At 33.9% G+C, this 21,935-nt stretch overlaps 2 protein-coding genes across 3 annotated transcripts in view; both read left to right on the top strand.

Annotated features, from left to right (window-relative positions):
• The window catches only part of LOC123682974, a 45,179-nt gene extending 39,219 nt beyond the window's left edge, over positions 1 to 5,960 (top strand). The window contains exon 2 of the mRNA XM_045621833.1: positions 945 to 5,960. Within this exon, the coding sequence (XP_045477789.1) occupies positions 1,061 to 5,917 (4,857 nt within the window). The 5' untranslated portion in view covers positions 945 to 1,060 and the 3' untranslated portion in view covers positions 5,918 to 5,960. The remainder of the gene's footprint in view (positions 1 to 944) is intronic.
• LOC123682977 (synaptotagmin-15-like) overlaps positions 1 to 21,935 on the top strand; it is a 187,664-nt gene that overhangs the window by 91,553 nt on the left and 74,176 nt on the right. For both annotated transcript variants that reach the window (XM_045621836.1, XM_045621837.1), the window contains exons 2-4: positions 10,320 to 10,523; positions 16,977 to 17,133; positions 19,433 to 19,575. In XM_045621836.1, coding sequence (XP_045477792.1) covers positions 10,346 to 10,523; positions 16,977 to 17,133; positions 19,433 to 19,575 — 478 coding nt within the window. In that variant the 5' untranslated portion in view covers positions 10,320 to 10,345. The remainder of the gene's footprint in view (positions 1 to 10,319; positions 10,524 to 16,976; positions 17,134 to 19,432; positions 19,576 to 21,935) is intronic.

Genomic DNA, 21,935 nt, shown 5'->3' on the forward strand with positions numbered 1-21,935 from the left:
ATTATCTTCAACAACGTTGTGTTTATTCTCCATTAATTTTGACGACATTAATAAAAAAACCTATAAAAATCTCGTAGCTTCATAATTATTGCCAGTATATCGGTCAACCGACCACATTTTTATGTGGTCGGTTGCCATGAAACAGAAGCTCAATATTTTCACCCACACTTATCTCTCATTATTCTTGATAATGAACCTTTAGAAATATTTGAAGAGTGTTGGCACGAAATTTGAAACAAAAATTACTATACCGTAATTTTATGAAGAAATTGAATAAAAAAATTAAAACATGAAATTTTCGACATAAACAAAATTCAAAACTACAGGTAGATAACCATAAGTCCCAATGCACTGTTAAGTGCTTTGAATGAGGAGGAAGTAAAAATTCATAATAAAAATCGTTTATAATAATGAAAAATATAGTAACGGAAAAGAAAGTATCTTTCTTCCATAAAATTAAACAAAAAAGTGAAAAACGTTGATAACACTGCTTTCCTATTCTTAATTTTCTAACCAATATTAATATCAAATATAGTCCTACAATATACACTTACAAAGAGTTTCGATATGCCTGAGCATACTCCCAATAAAATGCTTGATCTGTTGAAAATCTAAGCAGAATGCAAATGTCCAGATTTTTGATCAGGAGTGTAGTAAGTCTCGACAAATTATTTGTCTTATATTAGCAGTGTTATCAGGAATAAAAATATTTGGTTGATTATTGGACAATTTTACTCGATATATCTACCTCCGATTAATTATGAGCTTTGAACATTCCAAATAATCAAAATATTTCATTGATGAAAAGAATTATTTTCAGCTCTTGCTGCAGATTTATTTTCAATTATTACAGTTCATCATCATTTTCCATTGAACATTTTGATTTATTTTTTTTTATAATTTCATTTATATTTTTTGTTTATTTTGATTTCCATTCATTTCAGGGACCCCAAAGAACTTCAAAATGAAAGGAATCTTCTTTTTCTACTCCAGTGGTTTGACGTGATGAAGATGAAAGACAATATTGTGCGCGAGTTTATATAAAATCAGGACTTAGTAAATGAGCCCCAAAATGAACATAATTTTAGTGGTGTGTACTTTAATTGTAGCCATCAGCGCCATCAGGGTTCCTACAGTATGGCCAGATGATAACTCTCAACCGAAACACTTAAAATCAATAGGACATGGACACTACCATAGTAAATTATCTGTGAATAACAGAGAACACTTCAGGATACACCCACAAAAATCGAGGATACGTAAAAACTTCCATGTTCATAAGAAACCTTACAGGGTATCTAAGTTACCTACTAGAGTACAACATTTTCATTCCAAGCCTAAGAAGTTTTTCAGGAAACATAAACCAAGAGCTAGTCCTTGGATGCCAATAGCACCTTTCAGCAAAAATACAAATTTATTCTATACGCCTCCGAAAGCCCAAGCACCTCTCGATCTCAAGCAACACCCTCAGACTTACTACAGGCCAGCATCCAGCGAGTATGTCACCAGTAGAAGCTCTCCCCTTTACAAAAACTATAGGGATGATAGGACATACGAACATGAAGATACAGAAGATGAGAGAATAACAGAACCTTCTCCGGACGTTGAAAGACCATCAATAAAGGAAAGCGATCAAGAACAACCAATGGATATTCCAACAGCACCAATATATCCAGGAGATGGACAATGGGCTAAACCAGGTCAGAAGCACAAACCCTTCATTAGTAAACAAAAATATTCAGAGTTAATGCAAGATTCGGAAGAAAAACCTGACGGATTCGAAATTTTCGAAAGAGGTCAAAAATTGTACGACAACAAACAAGCAAAATTCGTAGATACCCGAAGGAAAATATACCCCGAGACTGAAACCAATGACGAACAACAAAATGAAAAACAACAAGAAAAATCGGATTCAAGTGAAGAAGAAGATGGCTTCGTTCCATCAACGATGTACGTACAAGTAAGAAGAAGCGAAAACGAAGAACATCTACCAAGTGACTCTGAAGATGCAGAAAATGGTAGACTGAAGGAAGTCATCAAGGATTCTAAGATTCTCACTGTTTATACTGAAGAAGGTTACGAAGATAGTGCGTACGACCATGCTGGTCACGAAAAGGAAGCCGAAGATTCTCAAGGCTACAAGGAATATAACAAAGAGGAAGAAAAGACCCTGGACCCAAAGAAAGGATCTTTGAAAAATCATAAAACAACAGTAGATGATCAAAATGAAGATGGAAGTTCGAATGTTTACAAACATGTTGAAAAACCCAACAAATCTAAAAGGAAGAAATATATACCCAAAAACAAGAACAAATTATTCAAAACTGAATCCATGAAAACAATGAAACTGAAAGAAGAACCTGACGGAACTCAAATGGAAATAACGAGTGAAGTTAAAACCATGACGAACCCAGGAAATGATGAAAAAATAGTACAAGTTCTTCCCAAAGTCATCAAATATTCGAATCACTCCAATCAAACTTCACAAAAAGAATTGGACAAAACTATTCAGGAGCTCTCTTCAACACCAGCCAATACGAGGAAGAAAAGATTTGCAAATGACTTTCCCCAAATCGATGTCAAAACCGATTTCATCAACGGCGTAATCGGTAATGACAATTCTAACTATAATACAATAAAAGAGAAAGAAAAATATCCATACTACAACTCAAAATATATCAATCCAAATTCACCATTAAAATACTCTGAAAACATGGACAATATTCCCATTAAGAAAGAGGGGGAAATGACATTCTATGAACAAACGAATGAAGTGCAGTGTCCCGAAGTTGACGAAGACATTGAGGCTATCCCTCGTCGAATACAAGATGTCGAAGAATCCCTAAACAATGGAGAAAAATTAGAAGATAGTGAAGAAGCCGGTAAGTCTCCTAGACTGGGTAAACTTGGACAGCGAATAGATTGTTTCAAACGTAAATACTTTGGCGAAAATCCCCTAGACAGTCCATTCTTCAAGGAAAAAGAAATAGAATATGTCCCTCCTTTATTCAAGGTGCTACAAGAGAGAAGTGCAGGCTTTCAAGCTCACCACGGTAAGACGAAAGAAGCACTAAATAACAATTACAGGAAAAAATACCACAGTAAATTTTCAGTGAGGGGTAGGAAACAACCCTCATTTGATAGAGAAAAACAAAATTCAGTGAACGACAATGAAGAACTTGATTCAGAAGAAATAGTTAACGATGTAAGAGTTCACAAACAACTTCCAGAAAACGAATCGAATAATTTGAGACAGTCTTTCGAAGACATAACTCCGGAAGTTGAAGTTATCAACGTTGACACTTTCAAGAGTATCAACCATGTAACAACAGAATCACCTTCGGTTAGTCTGATAACAACTCCAAATTATTCCATTAATATTACACCAAAACATATTTACGATCAAATAAAATTGTTGGATTTTCTACCATCCGTTACAACTGCAACAATACTCAGTTTGACTGACCAACCAAGACAGGGTAAGCTTGTTGAAGAAGTGACAGAATCAGCAAAGTTACAAATGAGACCTAAATACCATATTTATAATCAGAGGAGACCATTGAGGAGAAAAAATAAGCGACCTCAGTTTGATGTAGAATCTTTCATCCAAGATTCGTCCAGAAGAGTGACCATAACGCCAAATAGTTACAAAACTGAGGAAAACTCAGCTTACGAACAAACGCCATTGGACCAAATGAACGTGTTTGCTGATGTTTTCAATAACATCAGAAATGGATCTAATGATCCGTTGCGAATAGGAGCTTCCATTCTTCATAAACCTAATGATTTTAATCTCTTACAGAAACCTGTAGTTCGTATGAGGGTACCTCCAAAGAAAATACACATCAAAGTACCTGATTCTGTAGAACTTTCCAATGACAGAAAATTGTATCATAATACCACTACTCTTCCTACGACAAGAACTCCACCGACAACAAAATCTAAAAGAGGATCTATCAGGTATGCCCTCACCACAGAAAAAGAGGTGAACTATGACGACTACGATACTGAAGATGATTCACAATATAGCAATGAAGATAAATCCATAAGAACTTCAACATCTGGTTTCGTTGAAGATGAAGGTTTAGTGGGAGATGAAGATAGTGAAGCTTCTGGAACGCATACTACAGAAACCATTCGTAAACCACCTGTTAAGAAAATGGTGGATATTGTCGGACTAGTACCACCATCGAAATACCATTATCGAACAATATATCAACCTATAGAAGAATTACATGAAGAACCCATAGTATCAGAGAGTGAAGTAATCAATAATTATCATGTTCTGGGCATGAAACCACCCTCCACTAAGCAGAAAGTCTACGATTATAGTGATTTTCAAAGGCTTCTTTCTTTGAAAAATCATAAATATCGCAATCATAGAAGAGGTAAAAGAAGCCCCAATAGGAAATCTTACTTCGAAGTAGTGCAACGTCAGAACAGTCCTGAAGTGGAAGCAGAACAACAAGAAGATGATGATTACGTACCCCACAGACCAAAGAATTGGCACTGGGATGAAAAGTTGAAAAAAATTGTATATGATAAACCCATCGAAGAAAGACAACCAACTAAAAGCCGTACAGAAGAGGAAGAAGAAGAAGAAGAAGAAGAGGAAATTGTAGAGATAGAAGTTGAGGATACCCCTTCGAGAAATATCCAGCAAACCACAACTCGAAGATCTTTCACAAGTACTACACCCATCAATGGTCCTTCTTACGTCGATTTCGTAAAGCTTTTGAAGAGTAAAAAAGACTACATCAGTATTCCTGATCCAACTACTACCAAAGATGGATTAAAAATGGAATCGACTACTCTATCCACTACGACTATCAAATCTGAACCTACAAAACCACCAGAGTTCCTTTCATTCGTATCAAAATTGAGGCAAAGTGATTCTTATAAAGTCATAGAAGAAAAAAATAAAACGAAAACCACAACAACGGAAGCACCGATAGATGAAGAGGAAGAAGAAGAAGATACAGACACAGCTCTGAGTAATATTCAAAACTCTCCTGGACGAGGAGCTGTTGACATTGGTCAAAATTTCAAAATATTCGATGTTAACGATTTTCTGCCAAAAGTGAAAACCTACTCTCCTAGAACCGAGATAGACTATTCCAAATATAAGACTATTCAACGTCCACGGCCTCAAACAACTCCACAGCCAGATGAAGACGAAAAAGAAGAGGTTGTTAATATAGAAAAACCACACACGGCATTTCTTATAGAAGAATCTGAAGAAAAACACACTGAGCCAGCTACAGAAGGAAAAGTGGAGATATTTGAAGTAAGTAGACCCACCACATCAAGCACAACTTCCGCAACAACCGTGAAAATTCAAAAAACTAGAAGACGAAGACCAACGACAACTCAGAGAACTATTGCACCATCTGCAACTAACACTAAAGAAGCAGTAGTTCACCCTGTTCACCCCAAGCCAAAGAGAGTATATCCTAGAAGAAGACCAACGCATATACGTTCGAGAACAACTACACCAAAGACTGAAGAAGACGCTGAAACTGAAGAATCCCATAAGGTAGTAATAAGAAGCCACAATCCAATAGAGAGGAATCCCAAGATAATTTCTTTGGAAGCAATCATCCAAATGGACCAACCAAAAAAATCTAATGAGCAAATTCCTTCAAAAAGAATGACACCACATAATAAAACGCGAGAAATCACAGTTGATGATATTTTGAAAAACATAAACCGTTTAAAAGAAGTCAGTGTTGAAGAGGTGGTTCCTGATTATTCACTTGACGCAAAGAATGACGAAGAAGACGCAGATAGTAAAGATGAATATTTCGAAGATGACAATACGAAAATTGGTTTCGACGATGGTAGTACAACAGACAGAAAACTTGTAATTTCCAAAAATAAACAACAGGGAATGTTTTATTATACTTCAGTTAGATGAAGATGTAAATAGAAATAGTATTTAATAAAAGTTTTAAATTTTTCGTTTTCATTTTCTTTAGAGAGAAATGCATATCAATTCAAATGTATGATGATTATGTATTTTAGAGAGGGTGGTAAATTTTAATAATGCACAAGAGATTCTTTGGGAAAGCTCATATTATTTTATATTTGAATTTATTGAACCAATTAAAACAAGCTTTATAATTCATAGATTTTCACTAGTAAAAGTCATATATTAACAAAATGAGACATTGTGTAAACGCGCAGTTTCGAACTAATTTCTTCTTCAGGGACTACCAAATAGTAACGGCTGAAAAAGGTCAATAATTCGAATCGAAATATAGTATCCCATCTCTATTCAAAATTTAGTACTTATTTTATAACTCTCAAACTCTAAGGCCCAGTTTCACCAAACAGCACTTGATCCCAGATTGATTAAACTCCGCTTGTTACTAAAGCAGGCTTAACAGTGTTTTCTGTTTCACCATGCATCAACCCGTCCGAAGATGATCGCGATTAACCAAATCGCGATTAAATAGTCAAACCATTTGGCAACGTTGTGAACAAAAAGTTATATAGTGTTCTGTATGGTATTAGCAGTGATGACCACCATTGGCGCTAGGTGTCAGGTGTCATTCATTCATAATTATAACATTTCAAATCATTTGTCATCTTGTAAACAAAAAACAAAGTTAATTTTTGCCGAAAATGTCGAGTGATGTGCTTCGAAATGTCGGAAACTTGCAGAAGTTATAAAGAAATTATCCCATTTCACAAATTTCTGGAAAAAAAAACTATATAAGTAATTTTATTAACTTATTTATTTTTATTAACAAGTTTAACTGCTTCTTAAATAATATTTCAATCAAACATATCAATAAATTATTCTTTGCAATAAATTTCATAAAACACAAAAACAAAGTTTACGTGTATTTTAAATGGGAAATATTGAGCCTATACATATAGTCATATTTCGATAAAATTGACCCAAAAATTAGAAATTTCCGGAAAAATAATTACATAGACAAGAGTTCCATACTGATAAATAATTATTAATCTCAACTTGAAAGGTTATAATCCTCCAAAAATGGCCGATTAGTGCTAAATCGCGATTGGTCGATTAAATGGCGCTTTGGAGTGTGGTGAAACGCTACATTACATTAATCGTGATCTAAGGCCTCACTTAAGAGCCAAGTCAAGATTAAAGCATTTGGTGAAACTGCGCCTAAGTTTCAAGACATTGCTTTTAAGAAGATTGAAATTAATCATGTGTTATTGTAATTGTCATTTGTAGGATTAAAAAATTCGTTGCACCAGTACCTTACTGAATTTTGTTCACGTTGATTCATACCTTCGATGGAAAACGCAGATAGGCAACATTTTTATTAAATATTAATTTTTTTTTAACTTCAACTCTGAAGAAACTGAGGACAAAGTTGAAATTTTCAGTCAGGTATTGACAAAGTGTTTATTGATCACAGAAGCTTAAACACAAGAAACTCATTCACTCAATATAGTAGGGAAAACCTATGTCAATTTCAACAAAAATTTGATAGAAAAACAGGATTTCGGGGGGAACTGGGGGGAACGTTCCCCCCCCTTCCAAATGGCCCGTCACCTCTTAAATTTTGCCGGCCCTCCTAGAATTTGACATAATAAGGCTCAAATAATTAATTACAAGATCAGCAAAAATTTTACCTTCAATACATTTTGTGAAAACCCATATTAATGAACGGCAAAAAAATGACGTCCCAAAATGGCGAAAGTGTCTGGGTTCCACATTTTCATTATTTTGAGAATCTAAAAGTTCCCCCCCCAAAAGTGGGGCCTGGATCCGCGCCTGATCACCTGAGATTTAAATATATTGGGTAAGTACATAATACCAAAAGAGATCCATGCAATAGAAGTGTTCCTGACTGACCCAGTAAACTCCACTTTTATGGTTTATGCGATTCATAATGAATCCTAAACATTCTTAAACGACGTATATATCTTTTCTATGACTATGGTTATCGCATCCACCATTTTTGAGAACGTACATAATACATATAATAGGAGAGGAATAGTTATTTACCATAATATCTACAAGTGATATCACGACTTCAATTTTAAAATGAAATAAAGAAGTGTTAAAATGGGCCTTCTGTATTGGGTATACATTATTTTCTCTAACTCACTGAATTTTTTATGAAATTAGTGGAATATTTCCATAAAATATCGTTTAATGATATATAACCAAATAGAGAATAGAATAGAATTTTTAAGTCCAAGTTAAAATATTCAAACATAAAAAAGGATTCATTGAAATATGATTTTTTAGAAGGTTCGTATTGCCTACACGAAATTCATATTTAGATTAGAGAAGGAGAAAACCAAAATTTATGAATGAATTCATTCAAACATTTCTGATTGTTCCAGCAGAATATTTGCGACAAAATATGAAATTCATTTATCTGAATGAAATTTCTTATTCAACAGCAGATTTTGGAAAAAAATAACTAAAAGATAAGCAAAGGTAAAGGTTAAGGTAGGTACACTATGTTGAATGCTGGAAAAATTGATGAATTTCAAAAAGTCTTTGGAGGATGACCGAAGCTAAGATTTTTGAGGAATGCGACAAAAATGGTTGGATAGATAACCAATAAAGCTGATATTAAGTTTTATAAATAATATCCGTGAACAAAGTCTTGGTATGGCATCTATATTTATTTATATTCTATTTTTAAATTGAATATTGTTGTATCTTTTTTTGTTCTTCAATGAGCGATCCATGAATCTGATAAATTCTATTTTTCTTTATAGAAGTTTTATTGAGTAATTGGAAAATGTAGTTAGGAGAGTAAATTAAGGAATTTCTTCAGCTTTTAACCACTTAAAGATAATATCAGAATGCAATAAAATTTGGAAATTCACAAATTGAAAACTATGTCATGCAAAAATGATTCAAGTAGTTGGTGGGTCAATCAATACAGTTATGAGGAAATACCATACACTATGTCGTAAAGTATGGAATAAATTCATTTTTAGCTAAACAGACCATTTCAAGAAATAATCCTGAAACAAGTCGATTTTTAATTTTAATTCACCGTATTTTGAAATAATAATCTAATATACAGGGTGAATTACTTTCAAGTAATGACTTTTAATTTTTTTTTTATTGAATGGAACACACCCATTTTGTCTCAATTTTCCGATCACGCCAGCTGAGCTGATTCCAAAAATGTATCACATGTTGATTCCAATTGGTACAGGGTGGACAAAAATAATAAATTAAATCTAAGCAATAATTAAAACATTCACGAATACCAAAAATATTGTAGTAGATACTAAACTGTAATTGAACACCAATAAATTACTAAACAAATAATGAAATTTCACAAAAAAACTAGACGACTGTTTTCTTTTAAATTGATAAGAAATAATTTCTTTCGTATTCTGTCTGCAAGACCACAAGTACCAAACATGTTTGGAAACAGCTCATTTTTATTAATCTAAAAATATAAAAAACTACAGGATGTTACATTAAAACCAATTGCCGCTAGACAATCAGTATTTTCGATAATATTGCTAATTTAACTAATTAAGAATGTTACGCCTCACTTTAAGAGCACACAAAGAACTATTTATTTTTGTTCACCCTGTACCAATTGGATTCAACGTGTGATACATTTTTGGAATCAGCTCAGCTAGAGTAATCGGAAAATTGAGACAAAATGGGGGTGTTCCATTTAAAAAAAAATTACGGCCACGTCATTACTCGAAAGTAATTCACCCTCTATATTAGATTATTATTTTAAAATACGGTAAATTAAAATAAAAAATCGACGTATTTCAGTATTATTTCTCAAAATGGTCTGTTTAGCTAAAAATGAATTTGTTCCATACTTTACGGACGAAGTGTATGTAATTTAATATCAAATGGTATAAAAACATCTGCCCCCCCCTGAAAGCAAAAAAATTATCGTCATTAAATTTTGTTGCAAGAATTCATAACGATTCTTGAAATAACTATTTTGTTAATGAAAAAATACTCAATCTATTGTAAATTGTTGCAAAAAATCATAAAATTTTTTTAAATAACTATTTTAATGATAAAAAAATACATACTCTATTAAAAAAAATGGTTTGCCCCCTCCCTAATTTTGATCCCGGACACGCATTGTCTCTGACAGAGTCAGGAGCTTCTGAGCGCTCGTCATTCATGCAGTATGCTTCTCGATAAGTTCTGTGTTCTCTAAGGCCGCAATTACCCTATTAATTTTCTTTATTTTTGCCCTTATCTGTCAAAAGTCTAAATAACATTATAATCACGTATATCTAGGTATGAGTACACGAAATAAAATGTTTCTAACATCATATAATTATAATGAATAATCATTAATGATCGCATATACTTTCAGATCTGAAACATGAGCAATCTCGAACGATGAAGCTGTACGTTAAGAAAAAAATTCCGCTGACATGGAGCATGAACCCGTCACATCCTTGGGGTACGTTCAGGAATGTTCGTTCCTCCGAAAGTCCCAGCAGTGATTCCACAGAACCCGCAGGAGAGACGTTCGTACAATCGGTGGTCTCGGAACAGAAACAAGAAATCCCTTACGGTGAGTCCTAATTTTATGAATTGATTGCAACAATTTTAACGATGAAATATTTGTTGGGGAAAACCGCATTATACGCCGCTCTGAGCTTTCTCGTTGGGACCTAATGGAAATATCAGGTATTATGGGCTTTTTGCGGTCTTTATCATTTCTGACAGTGGGAAAAAAAGGACAAGGAGGAAATTAAGCAGTGGCGTCAGCAATGTATAGACAGCCGACAGCCTCGCGCCCAAGGGATTCTAGAAAAAAAGTTGGATTTACATACCTACTCTTCTTATACTATATCTAATTATTCATATTCCTATATTTTACTAAATGAATGAGTTGTATTGATCTAGAGACGCAATTTGATCTTGTTACATTATGGAAGTGGGTAATACAGCGCGAGAGACTCTTCATTCATAATTTTTTCCATTATATTATTCATGAATCCATTTATTCATTAATTAATGTATTATTTCATTCATTCATTCACTCATTCATTTACCAATTTATTGATTATTATTCCTTATTACTTATTACTAAGGTCAAAAACCTTAAATACAGTTATTTATTCATTTATTTCATTAAGTTATTCATTTATTTATATAGATATTGTTCATTCATTTTTTTAAATATTCATTGATTATTTAAGCCAAACCTACCATCGCAGGAGAACTCAATCCACTCAAAATCGTTATTTTTTTCAAATATTCATACTAATATTAAATCCGAATGTCCGATAGATTATTTTAATGTTTCCTCCAAAAATTATAATGGAAAGGAGGTTGAATATATCATTTAAAAGTATCCTACTTTTCCAGAATTTGGGTATCTGCTCCATCCACTATTATTTATTATTTTTCCACCGGTATTTCTTTGTTTGTACTAGAAATTTATGAACTCATGAAAACTGTTTGGCTTAGGATAGTATTGTTTCGCTCCAATTTTATTCCAGCTGACACGTAGAAAAGATGACGAAAATTTAATTAATATTCTGAAGAAATTAATTTCTGTTGAATTGAAAAAATAGACGACATTATATCAAATTCGATCAGTTTTCATTAATTAAATATTGATGTTTTTTCGATTCGACTTATTCTATACTATAGTTGAAATAACGACACTCTTTTCCAGGATGTGGTCATATCAGGAAAAGGAGATAAATATAAACATTATTTTCAATTTCAACCAAATAGAGCATGAAATGGAATAAGGGAAATTATTCAAACAAATTTAAAAAAAATTGGCATTTCAAAATATGGGAGGATGACTTGGGCTGCTGATATATTTGTACCTAATCATCATGGATCTTTACACATATACAGGGTTGGGAGGAAGTATGGAATCAAGTAAATATCTTTTGAACGAAAAGGACAATATTTATGAAATTTTGCAGGTAAATTCAATGGCGCAATATGCATCTGATGTACATTTTTTTGTTGATAATATACTTCCAGTTGAACTGGAAGTACCCCTCAACTTTTTAATTCATAAGGGATCTTATTGAATAATGTGAACTAATACATGGAGAGGTCCTGGAAAGAATGACTCAAGAATTTATTAATAGGATGGCACATTGTCAGGATGTGAACGGCGGGCATTTTGAAATTTTATTTTATTTTTCTCGAAACATTTTTCTCATTAGTCTGCTGTAAATTCAGCTATTCTAGAAGTAACACTAAGTTATTCCTCGTTTTCATTACATTTTGAACACTAAATCCAGTATGTGCGCATTCGAAATCTCAAGCTCTTTAAACATCTGCAAGATATACAGGATGTTATACATAAACTGAAAAAATTGAGGGTATTTCTGGTTCAACCGGGGTATCGTATCAACAAAAATTGTACATCAGATACATTTTGATCCATTGCACTTACCTGCAAAATTTTATCAAATTTGTCCTCTTCGTTCAAAAGCTATTCACTTGGTTCCATACTTCATCTTTTTCCCAACCCTGTATATTCAACTATTTAGGGAGGTCAAAGGGGTAGTTGACTGGCCGTTTCCCTCGCCTTAATTTCCACCAATCAAAAATGAATAAAGCACAACTTGAAAGCTGTTATCTCCAAAAATTACAATACCTTTGATAACTAGTAATTATGGTCTCATGACATAGTCTTTTGTCAAATACTATTCGGACATCTTATTTTTCCTGTGAAAAGAATTGATAGCACACAATGCAAAGTTATATTTTTTCAACAAAAATGAATCAGCGACATATATCCGCTTATGAGCTCTTTTCTCTATGGAGAACACTAGTATCCCAAATAATTTAGCCAGTATAATTATAATTTTCAGTATGTCCAAATGTTTCATAATTATCAGAGTAATGACCACAATTCCAGTCAGTATATTTGCTGAAAGGAGTTTTTCAAAGTCAAAATTGATGAAGACCTATTCGAAAAAGCACAATAAATATGGTAGACTAACTACATTATCAGTTATATTATCAATTCTGATTGCTTATTTGAATGAAATTATGTATTTGACATCAGTCTCATTCTATTCATAGTTTTCTTTTCGACTAAGAAATAAAAAGACTAGACTTTCCTTATATATCAGTCGAAAAGAAAACTGCTCATGTCGCCACATTTGGTCTAGCGCCGCCACTGAATGGGATAGTTGGAAAACGAACTGGGAGGACATCAAGCTGACTCTATCCGCCCACAATTTTCATGTCAGTGAAACGAGAAAAGCCATATGTTCCGACAAAGTGAGCTCCTTCTCCGTTTGCCCACTGTTGTTTTGTTAAGGTGTCTCACCTGCGTAAGTTGAACTCAAAGACAAAGAACATAGGATAACTTTAATGAGAACGGCAGGACATACAGGCTGTCCTGTGGTAGATTTATATTTTCGAAAATGAATATATAATTATAACGCTTGTCTCATTTTCTTCCTATTTTATCTAATTTAACATTCTTTAGCTCTATCGTAGGTATAGTTATGTCGTTTTTTCTAGAGGCCTTATAGGTATCCTCCATTCTTTCTTTTTGATTTTCTGCTCATTTTGATATTTGTATATTCTTTATTAGGTGAAAAATGAACTTTTTGCTTCTTCTTCTTCCATTCGTTCCAATGAGATCTCTATCTATTATTTCATTATATGTATATTATATTAGTCAAGTGTCTCATTTCTTTTCTTCTATTAAAATTTCATTTTATGTTTGTATGATACCGATATTCATCTTATCCCTTATCTATTGGTTGCTTTCTTACTATGGATTTTCTATTTCATCTTGAAATTGGTTATGCTGTTTTTTTCTTGAACCATAAGGAAGAAATTAGCAGTTTGTGATAGAAGAGCACTGCAATCAAGCCATAATTCTTGTACAAATAATGATTAGGAAAAATCCTTTCAATCGTCGATTTCTATTTACAAAATTGATTAAATCCAAGCATTTTCAAATTGAAGGTTATTACCTGCATCCACCAATTTTTTGGTGGAAATGGGGAGTTGTGAGAGTTTGTAAAAATATCAAATTAAGGCGGTTTAACAAATCGAACGTTATGCCTCAATAAGATGGGTGAAATTTTGAATATCTTCTCTCAAAACCAACATAACATAACAACGCTCTTTCCGGGGTAACGTCATTTTTACTATTACAAATAGTGATGAAATTAAAATTGGCTAAATTGTTGGAAAGCTAAGATTGCTATGCAACTTTTAGGGTTGAAGCAAGGATATAATATGAGAAAGTTTTCAGGTTGAAATTCATTCAACTAAACTTGCAAGTGCTGAAAGTTTCCGAAGTGGACTTTGGAAACTTACATTTTACCCAATAAATCTAGTAAAAAAGTTTTCATTGGGCAACATGGCGAAAGGAAATTTAACGGTCTTTCCATCAGCAGAGCTAATTTCATATTGACCAATAAATGTAACAGGCCATTCTCTTAGAAAATTATTGGTTATATTGGATTCAAAATGAATAAACTGCTCAACAATTGATAGGGATCACTTACTTGTTCTAAATTTATTTCGGAAATATACGCTCCAAGATTATAAATTTAGTCAGATATCAGAGTATTTTCAGTTGATAATATGGTTCACTTGAGAAAAGAATGAAAAAATGGAAAGTTGGAGAGAAAAAAAGACTTTATTAGGAACACTCAAAATTCTGTGTTTGAATAACATAAAAATTTTATGATGAAACCATGAAACCACAAGAAGGCTGAAGTTTCGGTTAAGCTAGTACCTAGTTGGTCCTCCACGAGCTCGTCTCAAGCATTCTACCCTACGAGGCATACTTTCGATCAAACGATTTATAAAATTTTGGGCAAATTCATCCAAATATCCCGTGAAGCGTTAGAAAGGTCCTCCAGGTTATTGATCGGTTGTTCTAAAGTTGACAATTGTCTAGACATCTCAGACCAGACATGTTCGATGCAATTCATGTCTGGAGAGCGAGCTGGCCAGTCCATCCTATCAATAGCATGAGTTTCTAGCGCTTCATTAACCAGACGACTACAGTGTGGACGGGCATTATCGCTGCCCACGGCAGCCGCAAACGAAACAATTATGGGTTCAATAATCATATCGTGATATCTCTGGCTGGTCATGGTGGTGTTCTGCAGAACAACCAACTCTGTGCGTTGGCTCAAACAAATGCCTCCCCATACACATATAGAACCTCCGCCAAAAGCTGTTGTGGGTACCATAAACTGTTCTGCATACCTTCGACCTCTTTCCCTCCAAGCAAGAATACGTCCATCGGAGTTGACCAAACGAAATCTAGACTCATCCGTAAATAAACATCGGCTCCAATCTTCAAGTGTCCAATTGAGGTGCTCCTCAGCCCATTGCCGTCGATGAACCCGGTGTTCCCTATTCAAACGGGGATGTTGTACCCTCCTACGTGCTCTCAAACCACGTACATGTAGTCGTCGTCTTACAGTCTGGTTCGAAATTAGAACTCCTGTTGCAACTCTCAGTGATCTATTGAGCCGCGACGCCGGGTAAGTGGGATTTCTCCTAGCATTGAGGATCAAAAGACGATCTTGGGCAGCTGTTGTACTGCGCTGCCGACCTCCGCATGAACATAAGCTACTGAGTAGTTTTGGATGAACCTATTCCAAGCCCGACTCACGACACTTTGCGAAACATTCAACCGCCGGGACACTTCTCGCTGGGACAAACCTTCCTGTATCCACCGTATGATTTGGTCCAGTTGCACAGGAGCCAAACGTCTTCTCGGCATGACTGATAAGCTGATATTGTTCTCATTTCTTCAATTATTGTCACCTTATGTGTTTGAACGAGAGAAAAAAACAGATTTAATAACAAATACCACATTGCTTTTCACTCCACCTGTAACAGCCTACAGATAATAATCGATTTTGTGAACAAGAGCCGATGAAGTGAGGAAGACTTTGATATAATCAACTCAAAACATCTTACTTTTTCCTTAGATAACATATAATGTACAGATATTCACGAGATAACTTGAAAAAAATACAAATGAAGAGAAGTTCATAAGTGATCCCTAGCAATTGTTGATCAGTGTATATAGACTAACTTTGCTCAATACTACAAACTTTATTGATCATGACTCTAGGTACTCGTCCCTAAGTAAATCTTATGCGAGAGTGTCTTATATACACACTGGCACCATAAGAGAAACAAAAAAAATCTACATGGCATTTATAGATTCTTCTTTTTTAACCCTTCGGCCTATTTCAGCAATTTTTCTTAATTGTAGTCTGATCTAATACCTTACTCAGATACTTTATTTTTTGTTATATACAGGATGTTTCATCATAAACTGGACAAACATATATAGTTGGGTAGATGACACTGGGAGAATCATTTTTGCCTTATGACATATACCTCGTTTTCTAAGCTGGAGCGAGATTTAAAATGTAAGGTGTTCAACCTTTTTTCTGAGCAATATTCTATTGAGTGTGGTCATTTACGTAGAACTTTTGAAGTTATGATTTCTGGTCACATCAGAGTATTATTCAGAAAAACAATTCATCAGTATGATGAATGACTTTTCATTGTATCAAAGTTTCTCTTAATTGTTTAAAAAATATGCATCAATGAATACAATCAACTTTTTCATGGAATATAGATACACTTCTTGTTGTACAAAATTACAAGAGACCTAATTCGTTGAGAATTGGTCAGTATCTCCAATATTATTTTTTTAAGATAAAATAAGAATATAGAAAAAGTTATTGCGAACCAAGATTGAGGGGTGGCTTTTTTTACCTCTTGGAACCATAGACGAACACCACTATTTTTTGAATGCTGTCTTGCCCGCATGAAATATCAGCTCAATTTCATAGTAGTGAATTTCTTCATTTTTAAGAAAAAAAAATAAAAATTACCTTCAGGGGTTCCCAAAAAAAAGGTTATATGAAAGACCCACCTGAACTTTATCGCATCTATTCATGGCAAATCCTTAATCATTGAGCTTCCAATCTGAAAAGTGTACATACTCCGAATTTCATGTAAACAAATCCCTTTTTTGCAGAAATAATCTACTCTTCAATTGTTGTCGGATCCTGCATTCTCATATTCCTCCTCATAGCGACCCTCCTGTTCATAAAAAGAAGACGTAGCAAGAACGATGAAAAATCCGGATCAATTCTAGTTTACCCATCGAGCCAAGGAAATACTGCGCATTTTCTGTAAGTATTCCGGATTTTATTTATATTCGATTTCCATTGTTCGTAGATAAACACGGAAATGGCATATTTATGAAGCTCTTCGATATCTAGCTTAAAAAGAAGTTTATGAGGATTTTCTCCGTTTATTCTGAGCTCAGGTGTAATTTATGGAGAAAGAATTTTTAGACGTTCAACTATTTGATGTTTTACCGGGCGATTCACCGCGATGGTCTATTAGACGTTTATGGAAAACTGATGAGAATTTTTTGCTGAAAATTTGCATATTGGGGTTTGGGACGATGATCTTTCCACCTGAAATATTTTCGAACGCCTACAACTTCCGATTGTACCGAAAAAAGACCGGTATAAAAACCCAGTATATTTTTGCAATATTCGATAGTTCATTTGTTGAAATTTTCAGTTATATGCCATAACTTGGGTACCTATGAACTGAACGATTCATGGGTTATTGAGATTCTTATGGAAAAAATGGTTGCGACGCACTTACATTTTTCTTAAGATTTCTGCAGAAATATTTCTTTTCGAAAAACCTTTTTCATTTTCGTTGCGGTTTTCACGTTCCTGTCCTACTTTTTCGTGAAACTCAAGTTGGTCTAATCAGATTTTGCATAACTGTTTCCGTTCAAGAGATACAGGATGATTTTGGAAATTGATACTTCTCGGAACCCTCCTTTATCTCCGAAGTTATTGGAAATAATGCTGAGGTAAAAACTACGTGTGAATCAGAATTCTGCGTAGAATCCAGTGGCGTACTCAATTTTTTTTTTTTTTTGGGTATGATTTTGAAGATTCAACACAAACCTTTTTAACATTTCTGAACATCCTACCTACATAGTATTATGCATCATTTTGAAGGAAAAAAAAATGACGAATTCAACGAAGTAATGATATATAGGGTGTTCCATTAAAAAAAATATAGGTTTGTGTTGAATCTTCAAAACCATACCCCGAAAAAAAAATTGAGTACGCCACTGGATTCTACGCCAAATTCTGATTCAGACGTAGTTTTCACCTCAGCATTATTTCTAATAACTTCGGAGATAAAGAGGGGGTCCGAAAAATATCAATTTCCAAAATCACCCTGTATCTCTTGAACGGAAACAGTTATGCAAAATCTGATTAGACCAACTTGAGTTTCACGAAAAAGTAGGACAGGAACGTGAAAACCGCAAGGCTCTATCTTAAATAACAAGCGAAAAACCTGGCTGTCTCATCCAAAATGGGATGCACTGTACAACTCCAATTCATCTTCAGGATCTTCTCATTAACACCTTGTTCATTTTTGATCCTAACCTCAGTCTTATAATTCTACATATTGGCAGAATCGAGAATAAAAAAGGTTTTTTCGAAAAAAAACTTTTTCTCCGACTGACAGCAAATATTAATTTTGCAGACACATATCAATCAGCAAAGTATCACTTTTTCTATCTAGACAGCAAAGACCTACCTGCCTTAGCATCAAAATGATTTTTCTCAATGGGAATAAAACATTTTCTGACAATCAATATTTTTTCCCACCCCCTCATATTTTTCCAAAAAACTGTCAGATATTCCATAAGTTGTTAAATTATAATTATAATGAACATATTCATTTCCATAGCAACTAACCATTCCAACAATTGTGATTTCTGGCAAAATAAAAATATTGTGGGAATTGTAATGAATATATAATATAATGTTTATTCACTATAAACATCAAAAAAAAAATTGCAAATACAATATCCTACATATATCATTATAAATAATCAAAAAAAAAAAAAATATGTTCAACTCAGCAGCAAAGTAGATTGACTGCCTCAATGACCAGACAATGTTATCCGATTTATTTACCTCTGTTGAGTTTATTCAATTGTGGTCCAGTGGATTTTTCCAATGGCAATGAAATAACGATTTTGTACCCTATGTAATTTGCAATCTTTGAGCCAGTTGTTTCAAAATATCTGAAGAAGTTGCAATATAACAAGATGCGTTATGTTTTTAGAATGAAATATAAATCACCACAAAGTGTGTATCATTAACTGCTCAGTATAAAGGATGCTATGAAACTGGGGATAATATATTAATAGGGTGTAATAAAACAAAAATATATTTTTAAAATAAGAGAAAAATAAAGCAAAGGGAATATCTGAAGTTTTTCATTCAAGATGTCTATTTACTTAGTGGAGATTTGTCGATTTGCAAACCATCAGTTCTCCCTAGACTAACATGTCACTCACTTAATACGTCCAGAACTTGGAGTACAGATGGCACCGCCATTGACATACCACTTATTTCATCATCATCGTGTTTTATCTTCCAGAACGAAAGAAATTCATTTTAGTCTTCCTCCCTTGAGGAGTTCCTCCATGGGAAACCTGAACGAGCCTTGTGTTGAGGAGTCAGATGTGGATACTGAGTGTTTGCTTCTACCTACAACGCATAATCAACGATCCAATTCTTTCAGTAAGTCAATGTTTTCAATCTCTTTTCAGTAGTAATATCCCTAGGTCTTTGATAGTAATAGACGAGATCATTTTATGACAATCGGAAGCTCGTTACCCTCAGCCTTCGGCTTCGGACTGTAACCAAGATACGAGCTTCAAAAATTTGTCATAAAATTATGTGACATTCGTCAATGACCGAGGAATTTTCGGTGGAAAATTTTTTAACAAAAAATCTATCAAATCAGATCGAATCAGAATCTTTATTTTCCATAAGACAATTATAACATTGTATCGGAAACGTCAAAATTCTAAAAAATAGAAATATCAACAAAACTTCACCATAGAAATCAAAAACAATTATATATGTATATAATTATGTTTTTCGTTGAGAAAACCACGTTTTTAAAAACGAATTTATTTACAAGGAAATATGGAAATGAACAATAGGATGAATCTAAGATGATTCTAAAGCTGACTGACAATAACATATTGTCTCCTATTTATAACATTATATTTTCTTATCTTAATTGACGCCACGCGTCGAACCACCTACATTATGCTGGTGTGAGCAAAATGCAGCACATTGATATGTGAATCTAAATGAACAATACAATATTACGTCAATTGATCAGAACGGGATGGAATCCTGTAATTATATACATACAAAAATTATTTAACTGTAGAGGACAGTTAAAAAAAAATGCTCAATATAAAAAACGTTCTGGACCTAATATTTTCAGATGAATGATTGAAAATACGTGGTACTAGTTAGTTAGATGCATTCTAAGCAATCCTGTATTTTGCAACCTGGGTGGGAATCAATCCTTTTCGGCGTGTATTCATGTTATGAATATCTTCATTACGTTTGGAAGAGCTTATATTGCAATAAATATAAAACGAAATTTCCGAAATTGCCGGACCTGGAAGCCAGTGTGCAGGTTTCTCTCCTAGGGATGTTAAAAATGCACCTCAAAATTGCCTTCTGTGCAACAAATACATCCTTTGATCTGGTTGAGATGCCCCACAAGCAGATTCCATATCGGAGACGAGATTCCACCTGAGTGTAATAGATACTCACAAGCAGGTCAACATCCATCACCAGCCTTAAGTTTCTAAACATATAATAGAAAGAGTGCAACTTCGAAGCCAGACCCTCACAGTGGTACATCCAGTTGATATGACTTTTATTTTATTATGAATATTAGCAATACTTGACCAGCATATTTTTTTTGAGAATTTTTGGCATCGACTGCTTATACCACTAGCCATTAAAGAGATACAGAAAACAGGTTAATACAGGCGGAAACAAAAAAATTCAAATGAAATAACAGAAAAAATAGATACAATTTAGGAGAAGGTATAAAAAAAACTACAAAATGTATAGATGAAACTGCAGAGGAAGTATTGAAATAAAACATGGTAAACAAATGCTCAAAATGAAAAACTAAGATAACAAATATATTAATATGAACATATATTACGACACATTGTATATACACAATTTACCCATTTTAAGGGTAAGTAGGTTTAAGTCTTTCCAATAACTGTATTCGATTAAGACATTTCGGTACCCTTCTCTGACAGTTATCCAGTCTTATTTAATCGTCTGAGCCTTTTTAGGCCAGAATTCAGGTACTGTAGATATTTCGACAAGATATCACTCTGATTCCAAGACAAGCCTGTAAAACTCTAAATCAGGAAAACAACCCAATTTTCCACCAAGATTACAAATGGAAATTCATCCCCGCAATACCCCCATATTTTTCTGACATATGACAGTCCCCTTCGAATATTTTACATCCAATCGTTGTACGATTTATCTACCAATCCTGGTTTTTCCTAACAAACTGTGAAATTCCAGCGCACTCTCATTTTGACGGGAGAGGATTATTTCAGAAATAAAAATTGGCTGTATTTTATGGGCTGTAAGAATGAAATATGGGTTCAGCTTCATGCGGGAAGTGGTTTTACAGAATATTCAGGCTTTTCACGAGAAAAGGCTACCTAATTTTCATAGTCCATTCAAAAGGTAGCTATAGAAATGAAGTTGCATAAATTTTATACGACTACTTTGATAGGCTCAATATAAATTTTGCATTTAATGAATATTTCGAATACGATCCAGATGGAGCTTGTGAAATCGCCGATTGAATGGATCATGAAAAAATACTTGGGAATTTACTCAAATATAGCTTATTATGGGCGACACATTTAGGGGTATTTGGGAAACATTTCCTTTGGAGGGAGGATGGTATTTACCCAGTGAAGGGCCTCGATCAGATCATTTTGTTGGATAGGTTAGGGGTCGTGCATTTTGAAATAACTATTAAGCTATTATCCCTGAAGTTTTTTCACAACCTTTCACATGGTAACCTTGAT

Source organism: Harmonia axyridis, chromosome 6, assembly GCF_914767665.1.
Source record: "Harmonia axyridis chromosome 6, icHarAxyr1.1, whole genome shotgun sequence".
Taxonomy (NCBI): Eukaryota; Metazoa; Arthropoda; class Insecta; order Coleoptera; family Coccinellidae; genus Harmonia; species Harmonia axyridis.